The 16340-nt window shown below is 41.2% G+C and overlaps 1 protein-coding gene across 2 annotated transcripts in view; it reads right to left on the bottom strand.

Moving 5' to 3' along the window:
• PSTPIP2 (proline-serine-threonine phosphatase interacting protein 2) overlaps window positions 1-16340 on the bottom strand; it is a 166222-nt gene that overhangs the window by 40631 nt on the left and 109251 nt on the right. For both annotated transcript variants that reach the window (XM_073618847.1, XM_073618858.1), the window contains 3 exons: window positions 9982-10044; window positions 8523-8624; window positions 354-399 (listed from right to left, as the gene is read on the bottom strand). In XM_073618847.1, coding sequence (XP_073474948.1) covers window positions 354-399; window positions 8523-8624; window positions 9982-10044 — 211 coding nt within the window. The remainder of the gene's footprint in view (window positions 1-353; window positions 400-8522; window positions 8625-9981; window positions 10045-16340) is intronic.

The following is a 16340-nucleotide window of genomic DNA, read 5'->3' as shown; positions in this document are numbered from 1 at the left end:
TGGAAAATGTGTGATGGAGCCCACACACGGTCGGAATTTCCGACAACAAGGTCCTATCACACATTTTCCGTCGGAAAATCCGACCGTGTGTACGGGGCAATACACTGACCACAGGTGCTATATAATATTTTTTACTCCCACAGACCACCTAGCCTGAGACATTGTTTACTCCCACTGATGCTGGAGCATTTTTTACTGCCACTGGCCACAGTCCAGCCCTCCTAAAGTCTGAAGAACAGTGAACTGACCCTTTGTTTAGAAAGTTTGGAGACCCCTGTTGTACATTATAGGTTCCTCTGTACTATAATTGTGGCAAGTTCTCTTTTAAATCAGGGATATAAATTATAGCTCACCTGCATCTTCTAATGTCACCTTGGAATGAGCCAACTTTGCATATATCTGGTAAGAAAACAATATAAAGATCAAAGCTCAGAGAAAGCTGTTCTCACTAATGCTCCTGCGAGTACTGTCATGTAGATTGTCAGCTCCCTAGAAGCACTGATACCCCACTCACTATAATATACAAATCTCATTTCTTGTAGAGAAACTCATGAGCCGGTCTACCCCATCCCTGCCTGCAATTTCCTTGTGATCCTCAAATGTGATGAGTGGCCTGAAGACCAAAAGGGAGTATAGGGGCCCTTCTCCACTGATCATCAATGCAAGGGAACCCTTTTCCCTCTGACCAGCAATGTAAGGGGGCCCATTCTCCCAATGACCAACATTGTAAAGGGGGCGCCTCTCCCACTGACCACCATTGTAAGGGGGCCCTTCTCCCATTGACCACTAATGTAAGAGGGCCCTTCTCCCAATGAACAATAACGTAAGGTGCCACTTCTCCCACTGACCACCAATGAAGGGGGCCATTCTCCACCAAGTACCAAATGTAAAGAGAACTCTTCTGCCACTGATCACCAATGTAAAGGGGTCTCTTCTCCCACTGACCACCAATGTAAAGGGGTCTCTTCTCCCACTGACCACCAATGTAAAGGGGTCTCTTCTCCCACTGATCACCAATGTAAAGGGGTCTCTTCTCCCACTGACCACCAATGTAAAGGTGACTTTTCTCCCGATGACCGCCAATGTAAGAAGGCCAGTCTCCAATGAGCACCAATGTAAAAGTGACCCTTCTCCCACTGACAATGAATGTAAGAGGGGTGTAATTCTCCAAAAGACTACCAATGTATTGGGGCCCTTCTCCTACTGATTACTAATGTAAGGGGACATTCTCATCTGACCACCAATATAAGTGAACTCTTCTCCCACTGACCCAATGTATTGGGGTCCATTTTCTACTAACAACCATTGTAAGGGGGGCTTTCTCCAATGACCACCAATGTAAACTGTCTACATTTCTTTTCTGCCCATTATTATTATTATTTCTTTAATTTCAGGATTACCACAAATCATTTTGTCACATAGAGCAATGAGGAGTTTAATTATCCACTCTGAACACCAGGCATGCCACCCTTCCTTATTCTTTTCTTAATATTATAGATACAGTTCACTGATCACACCACTATGGACCATGTGCTGTAGATATAAATAATTTTCATCAAGGGTTTCCTGAGACCTGATAATTATTTCAAGGTTTCCTCTGTGGTAAAACAAGTCTGAGAAAGTCTGACCCAAACCAACAACTCGTAATATATATATTTTTTTCTCTATGAACGTCCGTTTTGGTTTCCTGTAACTATTTTTGTATTTTGGGAGCAGATGCACCTGCTTTCTGCCCTGGTGCGCAATGCATAATTTGCATATTAATGATATTTTCCTCTTGTTTCCCTACGGCGAGATCTGACCTTTAATTTAGAGTGAGAAATCAGCAACTATAAATTTCCAAGGAAAAATGGGAAAAAATACCACGCTAAGTGAATAATACAAATAAGATAAAGAACAGCAGCAGCTCAATATGAGATAAACATATAAACAAATAGAAATTATATAAAGGGAGCTGCGCTAACAGTAATGGAAAAAATGTTGTGTTAAAACCATAGGTTTATAACCATAACATTCAAATAAAGTGCATAAATCTTGAAATAGCATTCAGCACCACAAAGGTAATAATGTGAATTAGTCCATATGTCATAATCACATGTGTAGAATCTTGGTATAACCAGTGACGACACCAAAAAAACTTGTGCACCTCCACCATATAAAATGCATGCTTACCAGAGGCAATCTAACCTGGGCTTGTCACTGTTAACCTCGCCAAGGCCTTGATCCAGGGGAGATAGAAAGGCGACTCCCAAACACTTGATATGATGGGGCAGGAACACACAGCAAACAGCCAGGGAGACTCGATATTCGATTATTCAATGGTCACGATGAGCACCAGGAGATACCCAGAAAAGAGGAGCTCACCAGAGTGTAAATTGTATAAAGAACATTTATTAAAGTCCCTGGGAGGATTGGCATGCTGACGTCATCACGCTGTGTACCTTAGTGGACGGGTGTTCGCTTGCTGGCCGGCTTCTACAATTTTTGCTATTATATTTTCTTACTACATGTAAGTGCAACTTTTAAACTTTAATAAATGTTCTTTATACGATTCACACTCTGGTGAGCTCCTCTTTTCTGGGTTATCTCCTGGTCCTCATCGTGACCAATGAATAATCGAATATCGAGTCTCCCTGGCTGTTTGCTGTGTGTTCCTGCCCCATCATATCAAGTGTTTGGGAGTCGCCTTTATATTTCCCCTTGATCAAGGCCTTGGCGAAGTTAATAGCCACAAGCCCATGTTAGCTTGCCTCTGGTAAGCACACACCTTATATGGTGGAGGTGCATGAGTTTTTTTTTTTGTTTAAATTTGCAAGGGCCTGGCAGACATTAAAGTGAACCTGCAGTCTTCACCTGCAGCCTTAGTATTTACTCATAAATCCTCCGTCTCCAGCTACACTCAGGAGAAAAACTATTAGACATGTGCACTGCCAAAAAATGTGTTCGTTTTCGTTTTTGTTTCATTCGTTTATTTTTTTTTTTTCGTTTCATTCGTTATGATCGCAATTCATAAATTCGTACATTCGTAAATTCGCACATTCGTACATTCATAAATTCATAAATTTATACAATCGTAAATTCGCACATTCGTACATTCATAAATTTATAAATTCGTACATTCGTAAATTCGTACATTTGTAAATTAGAAAATTTGGAAATTTGTAAATTCAAAATTTGAAAATCCAAAAACCCAAAAATTCGAAAATCTGAAACAGTAACTATTAAATTATAGGTATTGTAATTTCCTTTCAAATTTGGCTGTTAGTGAACGTAACAAATACGAATTTATCCGAAGTTACAAATTATCCGAAATAACGAATGCCGCATCTAAACAAATGGAACGGAACAAATTAATAAAAAATAATAATAATAAAAAGTTTTTATTATTATTATTATTATTATTATTATTATTATTATTATTAATTCATTACATTCCATTCGTTTGGATACGGCATTCGTTATTTGTATTTGTTACGTTCACTAACAGCCAAATTTAAAGGAAATTACATTACCTATAATTTAATAGTTAGTAATAGTTAAGTTATTATTAGTTAATTATTATTTCAGATTTCCGAAATTACAAATTTACGAATTCACTAATTTACTAATCTATGAATTTATTATTTACGAATGTACGAATTTACGAATGTACGAATGTACGAATGTACAAATTTACGAATTTTCAAATACAAATACAAATATTGGAATTTACGAATATTCGGAAAAATTCGTTAAATGGGTTTTCGTTAATTCGGATATTTCCGAATCAACTAATTCGGAACGAAACGAATTGCACATGTCTAAAAACTATCAACTGCTTTCCAGGTGGTACAGGAATCCTGTCACCCCTCACTGTATTTTCCCCACTGCCTCGGTCAATTGTTGGTGTTGTCACGACTCTGGAAAGGTATTTGCAAGTCTGGTGGGAATGTGACTTGATTTTGCCGTTTTGGAATAAGATATTCAGGATATCATGAGATCTACCATGAGTCTCTCACCCCATCTCCTACTATTGTATTATTATCCATACTTCCGGGTTTGGTTTACATCCCAGAAAAAATGCTTGCTGAGGTTTTTTTCTTTGTGACGCACAGCAACCCATTTCCAGATTCTGGAAATCCAGTACCAACCCTTCCCCTACCTGTGGGGAGACATAGTTAATGACACCATGTTGATGGAGGAGGTTCAGCCATGAGAAATGGGATAAATTTACCACTTTTGTGGATGCACTGCTCGGTCTCTGATAAACTCCAAAACGTGCTTTCTCTGTAATCTTTATGGAGTCCACTTGTGTGTGGGATCCCTTCCTCAGCTTCCACTCAGTTGTTGAGTGTTGGACACCATGTCAGGCTTAGGACGCCACGCTATTTGCGGGTGGGCCCGCTTGGCACCTTCTCATTTCATTTTTTTGTCTTGAATATCGTTGATCATGTATGCCATGTACTAGATTGTTTCTTGCCAGTCTGGTTCCCTTCACCCTTCCCCTTTTTTTCCTTCCTCCCTCCACCGCCCTTTTTTTAAATTTTTGTTTTATTCTTATTCTTTTCATCTCTTCCATCTATCTCTTTTCCTTCTTTTTTTGTGTTTAACATTGCTGCACCCCAGCTCCAAGCGTGGCTGCTGGTGGATCCATTGTGTACTATCATTTGTTCATTTGTTACCTTTATACCTTTATTCTGACTGCTGTCTCCTCGCAGTCTCTGGGGACCTAGTTACATTTGGAAGTAATTTTTTGCACCAGCATTCATTGTATGCCTTTTTTTTTTTAAAAACTTTTGCATTAAGGAATACTTATTTGCTGTTGGCTACTAATTATGTTATCTTCCATGCTATTGCATTGTTTTTCAAAATCAAAAAAATATATATATTCAACCTATAGTGAACCCGTGGCAAAGCCCCACTAATAGACAGACTGGCTGCCCTTCTACCAGCCCTTCTATAAACACCAATGCTCAGTGCATGCTTGTTTATTCTGAGGGAAGGCTGGCTGGGACACATACTGCCAACTCCAGCTTATCGGGGGCTTTCGTAATTGGTGTCTGATTGACATTTTACGAGGGGTACCAGGAAACTATTGGCTGACCAACAGTTGTCATATTGTTCCATAACCTGGATGTAAATGGCCACATTGAGCAATGGACATCATCCAAGGAAGGCACAGTCTGCATCCAGGCTGTAACTGTGTGATGGGGCCACATTGCAAAACCACTAGAGACGCCCCCCAATCCTCTAGTTCTCAATCTCAAGATACAGAATAGTAATCTCTTCCATAGTAATTATATGAAGGGCTTCCATACTATATACTCAATAATTTTATCAACATTTTTTTAACAATTGTAATTTCTACCTGCCTTTATCACTATGTAGCCAAACAGTATTCGGGCCCCATAGCAGTTGCCAGGTCTGCTGTGGCTACTGTTACACCCTTGTACATTTATAATGGTGTACAGTATAACTGGCTTTATATTCTGCCTGGCTTTCTGCTGCTACCTCAGTCTTACCCTGGGTGCTCCAGATCATCTTGTTCTGGTGTTGGGATGTTGGTCCTGCATGATTCAGGCACATACAGAGGTACCCACTGCAGGACGAGGTAAGTATGTAGCAGAACAGGGGTTAATGTTAGATATTAGATTAGTGTAAGGGTTAAGTGATTTGTATTTCATGACCTGGTGCCCAACCTGCAGGCCAAAGGCTGCATGCCGCCCTGTAAGAGTCCAGGGCTTACTACGCATGCACCAATGGTGCGTTGCCGGAAGAGGAAATCCGTGCCAACTGAGCATGTGCGCAGAAGAGCCAGGAGGCGCACAGGAAGTGACATCAACCTGATGGAAAAAGGTGGGAAAATGCCCAGGAGGCGCAAAGGAAGTGACCTCAAACTTTCCTATATAAGCCCAGCCCAGACACTGCCAAATTGCTGGATTATCTTCAGTCCCTCCTTGTTCCTATGTTAGTGTGTGATCTGTCTGAACCTGTTGTGACCTGGAAACCTATTTGACTACTCTTGATTGCTGCTTGCCATTGACCTCGGATTTGTACCTTGACCATCCTACTGCTTTGCCCCTGTTGTACTCAGCTGCCAGATTTAAACTGACCCCGGCTTGGATCTCGACCATTCTTCTTCGGATTAACCCTTTTATGCTTCGTCATCCAACTGGACTTGACCTCGGCTCGGCTCTCGGACTAAGGCTTGCACGGTGCTCCGCACCCCTGCCACCCCTGTCCACCAAGTCTCTGTCTCCATCTCCAGAGGCTTCAAGGACCCGAGGTGCAAGGGAGGCCTCCCCACTACTTTGGTCTCACATCAGGTACGTGGCTCTTGTGACACGCCCTGTGGTATTTATTGTTCTGCCCTGAAGCCCCAGCAGCCAGTGGTGTGAGTGGGAGTATAGATTTGTAAAGGGCTGAAATAGTAATCTCTAGCAGTTTCATATAACACACTCTTAGGCCTGGCACAGACGGAGCATACTTCTTTCCTGCAATCACGGGTTACAGGAAAGAATTTCCATTCCCCAATCAACACTGTCAGTGTTGACAGGGGGAATACCTCTCATGGAGCCATTGGGTTCTCCCAGCGTGAATATTGCTAGTGGCTATAACAGCCGCTAGCAATAATTGTATGTAAAATCTGGCAGGCTGGTTGTACCTAAGTTGATCAATCAACTTGGGTACATTCAGCCTGCCCATACACAGTTTGAATCTCAGCTGGTTTCTGCTGAACCAACCGAGATTCAAACCATCTATGGCCAGATTAAGTCTCTTACCATCTACTGCAGCATATCTCCAGTTTCTAACCAAACCTGTAGGATGTCCTCAGCCTCTGATTATCTTTGAAACTTTATATAGCATTATACATATTTATAATGTATGCCCCCTGGGAGAGTAAGAGGGTGCAGTTGAGAAGCCCTTTATCTGGTAAGTTGATTACAACTGTTTTAGTAGGTGAAAGAGAAATTCCAGGTATGGATATTTTTGTTACATAATTACATTGGTCCAGCTTGGACCAATGTAACTATGCATGTACCATAACTGGCCGAGGCCCCTGGAAAATGCAGGATGACACCCCTGTCGAGAAGCAGAGCTCCTGTGACAGCCAGTAATGCCGATAAGCCAGTAATATCATTGGGGAATGGGGAGCTTGGCAGTTCCGAGACAGTGTGTATTGTATGGACGGGGGCACCGCAGGTTCCTGCTACTAGAAGGCTGACAGAAGTAGTGACAGTGGCATCACTGTTTCTGTAAGCCCAGTGCTGGAAGCGGCGAGGAAAGGTAGATAGAGCCGAGAGGAGGTGCAGGCTGTGCTCTCTCTCTCCCCCTCCTCCTCATAAGCTTGCACATAATGGGGGTGTGCAATTGGGCATCTTTCCCCTGGGCACTGGATAATCTTGTCATGGCACTGGAGCTTGGATATAGGAGATGCTTTCTAAAAATGTTGTTAAAGTTTTTAGAACGTATCTCTATGGTTTTAGAATGTATCCACAAAAAAAAAAAAAAAAAAAAGAAAAAAAGTTCACATTGACTGCAATGCTTTTTGTTTCAAATGTCAAAATTTAAACAAAATTTCAGGGAAAGTTCACCCAAGAAATTCCAAGTCTCTTCTAGACTGTGAGGGCGTCTTCAGCACAGTGCTGCCCCTTGAAATGCATCTGTTTTTAAGTGAATTTCAGAGGCTGGGTTGCAACTGGGTTATCTGCACTGCAAAACTGTGGATATATGGTTAAAGCCTGCATCATCCTAACAAAAGTGTAGAGACCTGTGCCCAGTAGCAGGAGAGGCTTACCCAGCGCCCAGGGCAAGGTCGGAGAACTGCGCCCCACCTTTCACTGTTACTTATGCATGACGTGAAATGGGTATACTGCCTTACTTCCATTCTCTGGCCCCTTGCTCTAGCTGCCCATGGATGCCATGGAGGGTGAACTGCACATGGGGTGGCCAATCACTTGCTTTTGAGCAACCAGAAGGTAGTTGCGCATGGGTTTTTTGTTTTTTTTCATGTCAGCTGTGGGTGAATGGGGTGAAGAGTGGGTATGCTGGAGCATGGTGCGACACGGTGAGGGAGCGCACTCCCCTACCACTATGCCCAGGGCAGCTACCCCTCGTGACCCCCCCCGGCCCTGCTTGCGCCATTCCTCAGTGGGAGAGCATGTGAAGGATATCTAACCCAAGAACAAAAATATAATATATCGCTGCTTAGCAGTCCTTAGACATGGTTGTGATTTTTTTCTTTTTTTTTCCCATGCTATGCAGAATTTCTGCAAATACAGAAAACTACCTGTTGATCCCATCAGAGATCCAGTAATGCCGATTTGCTCTCAAATCTCAAACAATGTTATCAGCCTTCCTAGTTCACCTCTGTGGACTACAAAGCAATGCCTCAATGTTGTAGAGACAAAGAGCAAGAGAGATGTTTGTAATCCAAATCAGGAGGGCATTCTGGGGTGACCTTATACTGTATATGTTGTCATTCTTGCCCATAGTTCTACTATAGGATTGCAGCAGAGTTTCAATTCATGTTTCATGAATACCTTGTCCTGTTGCTTCTGATTCATAGTGTTTTTGTTGCAGCGAGCGACATTCTGCTCTGCATCTTCTTTCTCTCGGCACTTCTGTTCATACGTTTTCTTACTCTGTGGGAATACATCACTTGTAATTACCATCCATACTTTTATGTAACACATCTAGGTAAACTAAAACTTAGGCTACAAATGATTCCGGTATGCACACCTTGGATGCTTCAGCTGTCACAGATAAGTCTGATTTCCCATTGTCAGGGCCAGCGCTGTATCCTGGCCTAGGCCAACAAGGCCCAGGCCTAGGGCAGCACTTTGCAGGGGGGCAGCATGGAAAGAGTCCCCGCCGGCTTGCGCTACACTGTTATGCCCTGTACACACGATCGGACATTGATCGGACATTCAGACAACAAAATCCATCGTTTTTTTACGACGGATGTTGGCTCCAACTTGTCTTGCATACACACGGTCGCACAAAGTTGTCGGAAAATCCGATCGTTCTGAACGCGGTGACGTAAAACACGTACGTCGGGACTATAAACAGGGCAGTAGCCAGTAGCTTTCGTCTCTTAATTTATTCTGAGCATGCGTGGCACTTTGTGTGTCAGATTTGTGTACACACGATCGGAATTTGAGCGATCGGATTTTGTTGTCGGAAAATTGCATAGCCTGCTCTCAAACGTTGTGTGTCGGAAATTCCGATGAAAATAGTCTGATGGAGCCTACACACGGTCGGAACTTCTGACAACAAGCTCCGATCGCACATATTCCGTCGGAAAGTCCGACCGTGTGTACGGGGCATATGAGTAAGGCTGGGTTCACACCTATGTTAATTGGAATGCGGGTTTTCCCCGCATCCAATTCGCATAGCATGAGAATGTGACTGGCTATCTATGGAGCTGGTTCACATATCACCGCCGCAGGTCCAGTGCGTTTTTCACGAAAAAATGTGTGCCTTTTTTGGTCCATTTTCAGGTCCGAATTCAGCACAAAATTCGGGCTGAAATCGGACCTGTAAGGGTGAACCAGCACGCCCCAAACCCTTGCTGTGCGACGGATGCGGCGATGGTGTGAACCCAGCCTAATTCTTCCATGCGGGATCCCAGACAGCAATAATTTTACAGGGGTTCTGACCCTTCCCCAATCTATCCAAAACCAGGAAAATATGTTTTGACTGGAGGTCCACTAGTAGAAGAACTTGAATTTCTTCTCCTATTAGCTTGCAAATTCTCAGCAAATCAAAATCTGCTACAGTGCACAAGTGCTGACAGGGGACAATATAACCATACTTTTGAAAATATAGTGTATCGTTCACATGACAGTTCAGAGCCTGCATTTCACCTGTTTTGCATTGCACTGCAGGTGGAGCTATGCAACAAAAAAATGCAATGAAGTTTGACCGAAGCACCCATTGACATGAGCCCTAAGACAGGTACACTTATACAGTGAGAAGTGACCTAAATATGATACTTGCATCCATTGTCTTCTTATATTGTAGCTGCTTCTGCTTGTGCATTGCGTCCATTGCAGCTTCTATCTAAAAAAAAAAAAAAAAATTGTAAAGATTCGATAGATTACAATGAAATAAAGAATTATGCATTACATTGTTCTTAACCCTTTCATGACTAACCCTATTTCTGACATTTGAGGTTTACAAGTTAAAATCCATATTTTTTGCTAGAAAATTACTTAGAGCCCCCAAACATTATATATATATATTTTTTTTAGCAGAGAATCTAGAGAATAAAATGGAGATTGTTGCAATATTTTATGTCACACGGTATTTGTGCAGCGGTGTTTTAATGCAACTTTTTGGGAAAAGAGACACTTTCATGTATTTAAAAAAAAACAAACAGTAAAATTAGCCCAATTTTTTTGTATAATGTGAAAGATGATGTTATGGTGAGTAAATAGATACCAAACATGTCACGCTTTATAATTGCACGCACTTGTGGAATGGCGACAAACTACGGTACCTAAAAATCTCCATAGGTGATGCTTTAAATTTATTTTACAGTTACCAGGTTAGAGTTACAGAGGAGGTCTAGTGCTAGAATTATTTATCTCACTCTGATGATCGCAGCAATACCTCACGTGTAATTTGAATACCGTTTACATATGCGGGCGTGACTTCGATGTGCGTTTTCTTTGCTGCGCAAGCTCGCGGGGACGGGGGCGCTTTAAAAAAAAAAATTTTTTTTACTTATTTATTTTATTTATTTTTATATTAATAAATTTTGATTTTTTTTTTTAAAAAAAATTTGATCACTTTTATTGCTGTCACAAGGAATGTAAACATCCCCTGTGACAGTAATAGGTGGTGACAGGTACTCTTTATGGAGAGATCGGGGGTCTAAAAGACCCCCGATAGCTCCTTTGCACTTCCAAGTATTCAGATCGCCGTTTTCGGCGATTCTCAATACTGTGTATTTTTTTAAAACCGGCGCCATTGGCAGCCGAGTAAACGGGAAGTGATGTCATGACGACGCTTCCGTGTTTACGAATAGGAGGCTGGAACGAAGCTGCTCACGGCTTCGTTCTAGTTTGTCCTCAGCCGCCGGAGGTGGCCGATTGGTCATCGGGCCTCCCAAAGGAACGGGAGGCCATGTAAGAGCGGCGGGAGGGGGGGGCATCCCCTCCCACTCCTCCGGTATAACAGCCGAGCGGCTTTTAGCCGCATCGGTTGTTATACCTGGATAGCCGATCGCTGGCTCTAAAAAACAGTACCGGGATAATGCTTGCAGCTGCGGGCATTATCCCCATATAACCCCAGAAAGCCGAGTATGCACATCTGCGTACGCTCGGCGGGAAGGAGTTAAAGGAGAACTGTTGTATAAAAAACACAATCACTTCCAGTGCTAATAGGTCTTCCAAGGTGTGGAGTAACAGATGTCAAATAAAATGGTGGTGTGAAAGGTATACAGTATATGGTATCCAAAACTGGGTGGATGCTGCCTTCCTCAGATGGGCTAATCCGAAAGGAACTACAAGAAAAACAGAAATGGAAGGCGCGCACACCTAGTGCATTACCAAAGATAATTTAATAATAAAATTTTTTTATATAAAAGTGGGTACTCACAAAATGCAGCTGACAAAAGGCCATAAAAACAATGCATGGACATGCACAGAACACGTCTAGCTCTGAGGAGGGGGGTGCGCCCCCGAAACGCATTAGCTGTACCCCGTGTTCTCTGCATGTCCATGTATTTTTTTTTGGCCTTTTGTCAGTTACATTTTGTGAGTACCCACTTTTATATAAAACATTTTTATTGTTAAATTATCTTTGGTAATGCACTAGGTGTGCGCGCCTTCCATTTCTGTTTTTCTTGAGAACTCTATATATATTTCAAGAAAAAAAAATATGACAATTTGTTATATAATATTTTTATATCATTTTTACATTCCAACTCACTACTTGATTTCATGATTAAAAAAACTCACAAAGATTTGTTTCCCCTATTTGTGTCTTGCAAATACAGCAGATCACATTGCAGACCTTTCTCCCATCCGGGGCTGGATATTTAAAGCGATCGCCTTACAAAATTACACATTAATATAAATTTTTGTATTTATCATAGAAGCTCCTTGTGGTGGATAAGAAAGAAAGAGGCTTCCATCATGTCAAATGTAGAGTATGGTGGTCCCATCTCTCACGTATTAGACCAAAGAAGAATGCCCCCCTTGTAGTGGGACTTTAATAGACCACCAACTCTTATGATAAAAAAATATAAGTTTTTAATGGTATACTATAAAAAGACGGGAAGACGTCTACAACATACAAAAATACAAAAATACATTCCATTCTGTATGGAATGTATTTTTGTATTTTTGTATGTTGTAGACGTCTTCACGTCTTTTTATAGTATACCATTAAAAACTTATATTTTTTTTATCATAAGAGTTGGTGGTCTATTAAAGTCCCACTACAAGGGGGGCATTCTTCTTTGGTCTTGTGATGGATAAGAACAGCAAGCTGAATTTTTGAGGCCGTTTTGCTTCCAGGTAAACCTTCTCCTGAACTTGATGTAATAGTTTCCATTGACCCATCACGATAAAGCTGATAAGTAAAGGATGAATAAAAATGACTGTTGATAAATAATAATATGCAAATGTAAAACCTTTAGAGACTTCCCGTTTCCCTCTCCGTCTACTGGTTTGTTGTACTAGAGGCTGATTTGCCTTTGAATGGACTCAGTTACTGTTTCATTTAAAAGATGAAATCTTAAAAACTGACAGCCCCCTTCCTAACCTCTGTCATCCACTGCTTGCGCTCTGACATGGACCTCTTCTTCTTTCAAATGCCCTAGCATTCTTGAGCTTTTCTGTGCAGTGGTTGAGGGTGTAAGTGAAATGCCCTGTACACGCGACCGGTTTTAATGTCGGAATAAACTCCAAAGGTTTCTCAGACTGAACTCCTACGGAATTCCATTCAAGCGGTCTTGCCTACACACGGCCAAACTCTGACCATCCAGAACGCAGTGACATACAACACGTACGACGGGGACTAGAAAACTGAAGTTCAATAGTCAGTAGCCAATAGCTTCCGTCTCGTACTTGCTTCAGAGCATGCGTCGCTTTTGGTCTGTCGGAACAGCATACAGATGAACGGTTTTCCCGATAGGAATTGGTTCCGTCGGAAATATTTAGAACATGTTCCATTTCTAGGTCCATCAGAATTTTCTAAAAAAAAGTCAGATGAGGCATACACACGATCGGAATATACGATGAAAAGCTTCCCTCTGACTTTTTCTGTCGGACCTTCCGCTCGTGTGTACGCAGCAAAAGGCTCTACCCTCTCTACCATATGTTGTAAGGAAAGGGCTTTACTCCTTCTACAATAGGGTGTAAGGAAAGTGCTTTACTCCTTCTACAATAGGGTAGAAGGAAAGTGCTTTACTCCTTCTACAATAGGGTGTAAGGAAAAGGCTCCACTCTTTCTATCATAGGGTAAATAGAAATAGAAGATTTTCCCCGCTCGAGGTGGGACTTTAAAGGCACAGATTGTGAAACAGTATTTAAAAAAAAAATCACAGTATTTTAATAGTATCAGAAAGGTTTACAAAAAGTAATGCAATATAAATACATAAAATATTAGACCAACATGATTATGAGCAACATCACATGTAATTTGAAAGAATGATACGCATACGTGATGATAATGATAGATACTGTTTGCATTCGTACTTCCTACGCGTTACGGAGCATATAAACTCCTTCTTCAGGGATATTCGATATGCAAACATGAGTACAACCCCTGGTAAAAATTATGGAATCACCAGTCCCTGAGGATGTTCCTTCAGTTGTTTATTGTTGCAGAAAAAAAGCAGATCACAGACATGGCCAAAAACTAAAGGCATTTCAAATGGCAACTTTCTGGCTTTAAAAAACACTAAAAGAAATCAAGAAAAATAATTGTGGTGGCCAGTAACAGTTAGATTTATAGAACAAGCACAGGGAATAAATTATGGAATCACTCAATTCTGAAGAAAAAATTATGGAATCACCCTGTAAATTATCATTACAAACACTAACACCTGCATCAGAATAAATCTGACTATATATATATATATATATATATATATATATATATATATATATATATATATATATAACCTTTTGTTCGCTAGTAAGAGGTGGACAATCACCTTAGAAAGATACTTATATACATATGCATCTGATTTTCTGTTAAGTGCAGTCTCCTCTGCTCCTTATTCCCTGACAGCCTTTTGGTATCTTGCTGCACGCATTGAGCTACACACTTCTCCATTGAGCAAGTTAGTATTCAAATAGTTTCTTTCCCCTCTTTCCCTCTTGTCCCTATATTTGCCATAATATCTTTCAATATCCAATGGATGTAGAACATATATTTGTGTATTCTTGGATTAGAAGTGTTACTCATCTTTGCATATCGAATTATTCCTGAAGAAGGAGTTTATATACTCCGTAATGCGTAGGAACTACGAATGCAAACAGTATCATTTTCATCACGTATGCGCATCATTCTTTCAAATTACACGCAATGTTGCTTATAATCATGTTGGGCTAATATTTCATGTTTTTATATTGCATTACTTTTTGTAAACCTTTTTGATATTTTTAAAATACTGTTATTTTAAATACTGTTTCACAATCTGTGCCTTTCAAGTCCCACCTCAAGGGGAAAATCTTCTATTTCTATTGACATTAGAGGGATGTTGGCCAGTTAATAGCAGACACAATTTACCTCCATCTTTTTGATATTGTACGGCAGGCATGCTCAACCTGTGACCCTGCAGCTGTTGCAAAACTACAAGTCCCATAAGGCATTGCAAAACTAACAGTTACAATCATGACCCCCAAAGGCAGAGGCACAATGGGATTTGTAGTTCTGCAACAGCTGGAGGGCCACAGGTTGAGCACCCATGGTGTAAAGGAAAGGCCCTATACTTTAGGCTGGGTTCACACTGGAAAACGTAGCGGCTTACAGCAGGAGTCCGTTGCGTCTCCATTCACAGGTCCGATTTCAGACCAAATTTTGGGCTGAATTCGGACCTAAAATGGACCAAAAGATGCACAGGACTCCTGTGCAATTCGCACCATGGCCGCTGTGGTGATGTGTGAACCAGCTCCATTGAGAGCCAGTCACAATCTCCTGCTATGCGAATTGGATGCAGGGAAAACCCACATCCACTTCATAATAGTGTGAACCCAGCCTTAAAATAAGAAGTACAAAATATCAGAGCTCACCTACCGTGGGCAACGAACAGTGTTGCCATTGTTCCTAGTGTAATAAGGTGGAAAGTTCAGCAAGGCTGTATTAGTGGCTGTATTAGTTTTTTTTTTCCTTTTCAGGTTTTCCCTCCTTTATTTTCATCTGTTAGATCTGTTGTTTTTCAACAGGACAAACTTACAAATGATCAGCTTTTATTTATGCAAAACCTTTATCCAAAGCAGATGTACGTGTCAGGTAGGATTTCGCTTTTATTTCTTCAGCTCAGCACCATATAAGGGGAGGTGATTGCATGCATATTAGGTTTTGGTCACATGCACACCTACAGGGCTGCACACCTACACCTTGTCCTAAGCGCAGTCAATACACTTTATTCAAAGTTCAGAATGGCACACTCCCACGTCACCTCACTCCAAGAAAGTTGGAATGAGCAAATCAAAAGTCAAATCAATGGTCATTGTTTTTGATTCACGTGGAATTGTCCATAAGGAATTTGTACCTACTGGTCAAACTGTGAATCAAAGATTTTACCTAGAAGTTCTTGGTCACTTGAGACAAAGTTTTTCGCGTGCATCCCGAGATCAGCTCAACTTGGATTCTTCATCACGAAAAGTCACAGTGCTTTGGCTGTCAAGAGTTTTTGGCTGAAAAACACAGTGCTTCCCCATCCACCCTACAGCCCCGACTTGGCTCCTCCTTGCGACTTTTACATATTGCCAAAGATGAAGAAGGGTTTTAAAGGACACAATTTTGGTAGTGTGGGTAATGTCCAAAGAGCCACTACGCATGCTCTGAGAACCATCCCACTTGAAGACTTCCAGGGATGCTATGAAGAATGGAAAAAAAATGCTGGGAGCGTTGTGAACACTTACAAGGTGCATACTTTGAAGAAGACAACGTTCAAGTGTAAATTTTTTCAATAAAATAATTTTTAAAATATCATTCTTATTACTTTCTGAACACACCTCATATATCTTTGACTGCCTCAGCAGAATGACCTTCTTTCCTTAGCAACCTTTCAGGTGATTGAGGACAACTTCCCACCATGCAACAAATAGGGTCAATTCTTTTAAAGTTCCTGTCACAGTTCCTTACAAACTTTTCAATGTGGCATCTCCAAGATG

Source organism: Aquarana catesbeiana, linkage group LG01 (assembly GCF_042186555.1).
Source record: "Aquarana catesbeiana isolate 2022-GZ linkage group LG01, ASM4218655v1, whole genome shotgun sequence".
NCBI classification, from domain to species: Eukaryota; Metazoa; Chordata; class Amphibia; order Anura; family Ranidae; genus Aquarana; species Aquarana catesbeiana.
The sequence above is the reverse complement of the archived record's forward strand: the minus strand, read 5'-3'. Positions and strand labels throughout refer to the sequence as shown.